Raw genomic sequence first — 8,162 nt, forward strand, 5'->3', positions numbered from 1 at the left:
CTTATGATAAACATAATGCCCTAAAATATAATACTTTTAAACTATTCTCTCCCTCATAGACTTCAATGCAGTGTACATAATTTATCTAGTTTTACCGATTGATTATGAGTAGATTGTCTTTCTTCCACAGAGCAACCGGTGGATTCAAACCACCAGAAGCACAGACTTTTGGTTAGAAGCCAACACCCTAAACACTACTTTACATGGGCTCCTTTAGAATGAACTCTTTAGAACTCTTTGCTGACCCTCCATTGAGTTTCTTCGGCTATAAATCACACAGCAGATAATTGCTCATCTTTCACTTGTGAGACCACTGGTGGATTTGAACCAGCAAATAGGCATCATCTTTGGGATATCAGCATGACTCCCTGAGGACTGTGCCACCAGAGCTCCTCCTCTTACTGTCGGCATGTGTCACTGAGTCAGGACGAACTTAGAACTCGCCTTCCTTCCAGAAGGTTTTCAGAGGCTATCAATCCCACGGGAGGAGACCGCTCATCTTTCTCCTTACCGTTCGGCTGCCAGAGCTCCACAGAGCTTCTCCTACTTTCCACTGAAAGAGCTATGCTGTTGTTGTTGTTGTGTACTGTAGAGTCAGAACCCCACCCATAGCGAGTTTTCAGATGCAGTTAATCGCACAGAAGATTGCCCATTCTTCTGCAGAGCAGCTCGTAGCCTCGAACCATGTGCCTTTGGGATTGCAGCACAGCTTCTTGCCACTAGGCCACCAGAGCTCCTCAAAACAGCTATAATATTTTATAAATATTACTAAAAGTATAATATCTTTACATTCCTGCTTCAACACATGGGTTCATAATGAACAGCAAAATATCTCATGGAAGAGACAGAAAATTGGAAGGAAAGAATCTGAAAAATATTTGTGTTTTATTTTAGTAACTTGGAAAAATCACAAGATGGAAAAATGTCTAACTGTTCTATGGTACGGTATGAACATATATTCAACGGCAGTTTGAGTCAAGTGATTTGACTTTCCCTTTGTGAGGAAATATTATGACCTATATGCAAGTTTCTAAATGTCTAGATCTCAAAATAATGCAAAAGGAGGCAATACAGAAACTTTGGATCAGAAGGTCTTGAAAATCATGATGGGACCCAGGTACCATTCTCTGCAGCAGAATCTTCTTCTACATCCATATCCCAAGACTGAACTCATAACCTTTTCTCACCTACCTTCCCCAGCTTCACAAATGGCAGCTCCCACAGGGACTCTGGTGGTTTACGGAGTTAAGCTGCTAACGCAAAGGCCATACCTTTCTGGCAGTCTGAAACTACGAGCTGCTTCTAGAGTGAATTATGGGCAATATCATGCCATGTAATTCACAGCATTGAAAATTCAGTGAAGGGTCAGCTATTAGTTGGCTCTGATTTGATGGCAGTGTGTTTTTTTAGTTAATCTAAGTATCAGTTACCCAAATAATTGGAAATCTTCATTATTATCTCCCTTACCCACCCTCCAACCAATCAATCACAAGTCCTACTGCTTGACTATTGCCTATGTCTACTGTTATTACCTGACAGGCAGCACCTCAGCTGCCCATTGAAGTAGCCACCCACCACATGTCAATATTGAGCACTTGAAATGTGCACTGACTTTCAAAGACTAAACACAAAAAATAAGAATATAATGTTCATTAATATTCCTTGAATGGCAGCATAACTTTTTTTAAATGGCAGCATATTTTTTTTTAAAATGAGCATAATCAGGAGAATACAATTTATAATGCTACAATGTCAGTTTGAGGACTAAGGTGTGTCTGATTCAGGCCATAGTCTTTCTGATTGCTTGCTATGCATCCAAGAGCTAAACAATAAATAAGGATGACAGAAAAAGAATTGATGCTTTTGAGCTGTGGTGTTGGAGAAGAGCACAGAACATCCTGTAGATGGCCAAGAGAACAAACAGATAGGTCTTGAAAAGGGTGCAACCAGAGTGCTCTTTGGAGGCAAGAATGATGAGGCTTCCATGCCCCTTAAAATAAATATTTTTATCTAGAATGCTCCTTAAGTTAGGCTCTGCATTTTTTTTTCCTTAAAAAGTGCTTGGAGACATTTTGTGTATGCCTTCACAAAAATATTATGAGGTCTATATATTCTACTGTGTTTAATATTGCATTAACCTGCACAAAGTTTATGCATTTCTTATGCATTTATCCCTTATAAGTAAGATATTCTTCTTAGCTAACCTTTCCTAAGGTGTTGATGAGACCCTTTCTCCCTCCTTCACCTTTTTTTTTCTTCTTTTTGTGAAACCACCTTATCTAATTTTAGACATTTCAAATTCCTAAAATGTGAACTGTTGGGTGGTCTGTAATTTGACCCTAAAACAACTTTTGCTGGGCTGCCATGGCTTGTCTTTATCTGTACCATATGCTTTTATTCGACAAGAGCATTGTGTATTTGGACCATAATAAACAAAACAGATGCTATCTAAGTTAAAAAAAAAGGAATGATGAGGTTTCACCTCACATACTCTGGGCGTATTGCTAGGAGAGGCTCTTCCTTGGAGAAGGACATGGTGCTGGGAAGGGTGGAGGGTCAGCGAAGGAGAGAAAGACCATCAACCAGGTGGATTGGCATGGTGACTGCTGCAATGGGTTCTTATGTGTAAGGAAATGTGAGGATGGCACAGGACAGAACAGGGTTCAGATCTCTTGTTCATAGGGTTGCTATGAATTATACTCAACTCAGTGGCACCTAACAACAACAATTATTGTGCTATATAAAAATAATACATAATAGGATTTTATAAAGCATCACTCTAAGATATTTTCATACACTCTTAATTTTTATAAATACACATAATTTTATGTTAAATCACATTGTTGTTGTTATGTGCTGTTGAGTCACCTGAGATTCATTAAGACCCTATGTACAATAACTCTAAATCCTGCCCTATCCTGAGCCAACCTCATTGTCTCCAACAGATTTAACCCCATTTCTCCAGTCACTGAGTCAATCCATCTCATCTAGGCTTTTCCTCTCCTGTGCTGTCCCTCCACCCTTCCAAGCATGATGTCCTTTTCCAAGGACTGGACTTTCCTGACCACATGCTCAAAATGTGTGAAACAGAGCTTCAAAATCCTTGCCTCCATGGAGTAGCTTGGTTTCATCCTCTCTAGGATTGACCTGTTTGTTCTCCTGCCAGTCCACGTTACGTTCAACACTTTTCTCCAACACCACAACTCAAAGGAATCAATTATTTCATCTTTAGTCATTGTCTAGCTCTTTGATGCACAGCAAGTAATTGTGAAGACCATGACCAGTATCAGGTACACCTTAGTTTCCAGACTGACATTGTCATGCTTCAGTACTACACAGAGGGCCTTGACAGCAGACTTTCCCCATGTAATTCATCTTTTGATTTTCTGACTGCTAGGATCAAGAGTATTGATGGTAGAATCAAGCAAACTGAAGCTGCTAATAGTCTCAATCTCTTCTCCCTCTATTATGAAACTGTCATTTGGCCCAATGGTAAGAACCTTTGTTTTCTTAATACTGTACTTCAATCCATATTGAAGTCCACAGTTCTTGGCATTTTGTAGCAAATACCTCATGTCCTCCTCAGTTTCAGCAAGCAAGGTTGTGTTATCTGCATAACATAGTTTATTTATGAGCCTTTATCCAATCCTGATGCCACATTCCTTCTCATAAAGTCCAGCCTCCTGAATGAGCTGTTCCACACACTGAAAAACTATGGGGATAGGTTGCATCCCTGACACACATCTTTCCTGATCATGAGCCATACAGTGTTTCCCTGCTCTGTTTTGACTGCTGCTCCCTGATCCAAGTACAGGTAGGTTTGTTTTGTTTTACTTTTCCCTCAAAGTATAGATTTTGCGTGAGCACAACTATTTTACCTCAATTACTGTAAAATATCAAATTTGAACTCACAAAAATTTTTTAAAACATACCTAAAATGTTAAAAGCTACTAAATCAACTTCCTCTTACATATTACACAACTGACGTTATAATATCTGGGGCCTATTGAGTTAATTTGGAAAAGTGGCATCCACTGCCTAACAATGTGCCTCTGGAAACTCTATGAACTTTGATAAATGATGATAGTTATTGAAAGGCTTCAGGCCTTTTGTTCATAGTGTCACTATGAGTCATGCTCAACTCAAAGGCAATCAACAAGAACAACAATTGAGTTAATAAGAATATTACTAAAATTAATTTTGCCCGGAGATGTTTTCCCCAATGGTTTTCAAAATGTTGTTGTTATGTGCCGTCAAGTCGCTTATGACTCACAGCGACCCTATGTACAACTGCCCTAAACCGTGCTCTATCCTGTGCCAATCGCACTGCCTCTGACACACTCATCCCGATTACCCCAGTCACTGAATCAATCCACCTCATAGAGGGCTTTCAAAATGGCTGTTAAAAAATGTAAAAGTACATATGGGGCATGCACCACCTCTTTATTTGACAGGGTCATCCTGTATAGTCTCCTAATTAGTTTATTTGCATTCATTTTTATCCTTAGCTAATCCATCGTCTATACTCAAACAATGATTTTTTTTAAAAAAAAAAAACTTGGCTGATCATATCACTTTTCTGATTGACATCTTTAGGAAAAAAATCCAAGCCATTGTACCAACTAGGATTACCATTTGCCATCAAGTTTATTCTGACTCCACGTGACATATTTGAGCTGACAATCTAAAAGATAATGATTTTAACCTGCCCAGCCATACTACAAAAGAATCCTTAGCTATACACTTCTATAAAGATCAGAACCTAGAAAATCTTATGCACCAACTTTGTTCCGTCACCACAGTGCTGTTTGACTATAAGTAACTGAAACACAAAATAATGGTAACTTAAACACTTAATTGTACTTATGGGAAATCTATACATAGGCCAAGAAGCAGTTGTCAGAACGGAACAATAGTTTAAAACCAGGAAAGATGTGCATCAGATTGTATGCTGTCTCCATACTTATTCAGTCTGTATGCTGAGAAAATCATTCAAGAAATTTGATTATATGAAGGAAATATGGCATGAGGATTAGAGGAAGATACATCAACAACCTATAACATAGGTGACACGATCTTGCTTGCAGAAAGTCAAGAAAATTTGAAGCATGTATAGAAGATCAAAGACTACAGCCTTCAAGATGGAGTACTTTTCAAGATTAAGAAAACAAAAATCTTCACTACTGAACCAATAGGCAGCATCGTGATAGATGGAGAAAATATTGATGCTATCAATTATTTAATTTTGGAGCCACAATCAATACCTATAATGGTCACAATCAAGAAATCAAAAGACATACTTCATAGGAGAAATTCTTCAAAATGTTACAGAAGCAGAGATGTAAGTTTAAATATCAAGGTATTCCTGATCCAAGCCATGTTCTTTTCAATTACTTCCTGAGCATCTGAAAGCTGGATTATTAATAAGGAAGAACAAAGAAAAATTGATGTCTTTGAATGGTAGTGCTGAAGAAGAATACTTCAAAAAGAACGTACAAATCTATCTTGGAGAAAATGCAACCAGGATGTTCCTTACAGGTAAAGATGAAGAAACTTTGTGTACGTATTTGGGGCATGTTGTCAGGAGGGACTAATTCTTGGAAAAACACATCATGCTGGGAAAAGTGGAGAGTCAATGAAAGAAAAGAAGACCCTCAACAGGATAAACTGACACAGTGATGATAACAAGAGCTTGAGATGATAGGATAGGACATCATGGCAGGGCGGGGCAAGATTCAGATCTGTTATTCTTAGGGTCAATACGAGTCATAGCCATCTCAATGACATCTAACAACAGTAATGATTCTATGACAAGGAGCCCTGGTGGTGTAATTGTGAAGCACTTGGATATTAACCAAGACCAGGTTGGTGATTCAGATCTACCAGCTTTTCTGAGGGACAAAATTCCTGATGATCTATCTATTCTTATAAAGATTACAGCCTAGGAAACCTTAGAGGCCAATTCTAATCTGTCACTTTGGGAAATCAATGTGACAGCACACAGCTATAACAACATGCCCTTGAGTTGTGAGGAATAAATTTACATTCTTTAACGACATCAACTCGTGGTATTGTTTTCTCAGCAACAGCAGATCATTATGACTCTTAAGCCATCAAACATTATAATATGTTTCATCTCCCCTAATTCATTCATTCATTCGCTCAACAAAAGAGTTACATATCTACCTTGTATCACTCATCAGAGCCAGCCATGAACCTACAGGTGAGCTTATTCATATCTTAATATTCTATGCAGTTTAGGGTCTGAGTAGAGTAGGAAGGTGGGTCAGAGACAGAAGTCAGACGGTTGAAACATTTCATCTACTCAGAATTATTTTGGAAAGGAGGTATCTCAATGCTTGGGTAAATCTATTAAATTGATATTATACGTGTTTCTCTTGCTCTATAGTATTTCTTTCAGCCTCCAAAGCAAACGAAGTTCTGGTAAGATGGAAGCGTGCTGGTGCCTATCTTTTGGAAGAGATGTTTGAGGGAGATTTGGAAAAAGAATGTTACGAAGAAATCTGTGTTTATGAAGAAGCAAGAGAAGTATTTGAAAACGACTTAATAACTGTATGTACTTCCCCACCTCAATGAACTGACACGTTATTCTAATTGTTTAAACTTCTGTTGCCTGAAAGAACATCACAAAGAAATTAGGGTAAATTATCAAACTTTTTTACTTACACTATGAAATAGACTCTTAATAAGACAAATAAGAAAAATTACGGTGAAATTCAATAATTCACTTTTGATCACATAACTATTAACAGCCAAAACTAAAACACTAACTCAGTCTTATACTTTTAAAACTGTTTCTTCATATTAAACAAATTAAGCACACACACACACACACACACACACACACACGAGCTCACACACACATCAATTATCTTTCCATTGTTGTTGTTAGGTGCCATCAAGTATGACCCATGTTGTTGTTGTTGTTAAGTGCCGTCGAGTCATTTTCGACTCATAGCGACCCTATGCACAACAGCCTTAAACCCTGCTCTATCCTGCGCCAACCGCACTGCCTCTGACACACCCATCCAGATTGCCCCAGTCACCGAATCAATCCATCTCATAGAGGGTCTTCCCCTCCTGCGCTGTCCCTCCACCCTCCCAAGCATGATGTCCCTCTCCAAGGACCCGTCCCTCCTGGCAACATGTCCAAAGTATGTCAGACAAAGCCCCAGAATCCTTGCCTCCAAGGAGTAGCTTGGTTTAATCCTCTCCAAGATGAATCTGTTTGTTTTCCTGACAGTCCATGGTACATTCAGTACTCTTCTCCAGCACCATAGTGACCCTATAAACAACAGAACTGAATCCTGTCCTTTCCAGTGCCATCCTCACACTTCCTGCTGCAAGTATCAGCAGAGTAACTTCCAATATCATAGGAACCTACAAGCCACAACAGTGTGACAAAGTGACAGGGGGGTAGTAGAACACTTTAAAAAATTCTCATTTATAAGGAAAAGCTTTCTAATCTGAGAGGACAAAAGCTTCAAGTTCCTTGGTCCTTTTCTGCTGATGCTATGCTCATCTTGACACATCCCTCTTGCAGCCCTGAGAGTGTACAGATTGTACTGTGTCTTGTGGTTTAGTTTCATTTTACAATTGAGATTCTTCACAGTGAAGACTTACTGAAGTCAGTCTCTTCCTGCACTACTGGAACAAACAGCTGTTCCCTCTGGGGAGTGAAAGATGGCATTTAGGAGGCTGAGGTAAAGGTGTCCATTATGAAAGTCTGTTATGTTACATTCCTCTCCTCTCCTCTCCTCTTCTCTCCTCTCCTCTCCTCTCCTCTCCTCTCCTCTCCTCTCCTCCCCTCCCCTCCCCTCCCCTCCCCTCCCCTCTCTTTTCTACAGGTCAGAGAATAAATACAAGAGGCTAATATGAGAAATACCTGTTATTGTTGGGTTTTTACTCCTAGTTTCCTTATGTGTAACAGAATGAAATGTAACTCAATTCAACTCTTTCCTTCACTAATCTTCTACTTTACTCAGCCTGAGGTCCTTCAGGGATTGATGCCTTCTGATAACACATCCAGAGTAAGTGAGGAAAGTCATGCCATCCTCACTTCTTTTTTTTTTCTATAATTATATTTTATTAATTTTCATAAACATTTACAGAGATTTTGGGCTTCCACTCATTCATTGTTG

At 39.0% G+C, this 8,162-nt stretch overlaps 1 protein-coding gene across 1 annotated transcript in view; it reads left to right on the forward strand.

Annotated features, from left to right (window-relative positions):
- Window positions 1–8,162, forward strand: part of PROZ (protein Z, vitamin K-dependent plasma glycoprotein) — a 35,416-nt gene that overhangs the window by 4,252 nt on the left and 23,002 nt on the right. The window contains exon 2 of the mRNA XM_006883806.1: window positions 6,410–6,573. Within this exon, the coding sequence (XP_006883868.1) occupies window positions 6,410–6,573 (164 nt within the window). The remainder of the gene's footprint in view (window positions 1–6,409; window positions 6,574–8,162) is intronic.

The sequence above is a fragment of the Elephantulus edwardii genome, unplaced genomic scaffold, assembly GCF_000299155.1.
Source record: "Elephantulus edwardii isolate Elephantulus edwardi_28Jun2011 unplaced genomic scaffold, EleEdw1.0 scaffold00030, whole genome shotgun sequence".
NCBI classification, from domain to species: Eukaryota; Metazoa; Chordata; class Mammalia; order Macroscelidea; family Macroscelididae; genus Elephantulus; species Elephantulus edwardii.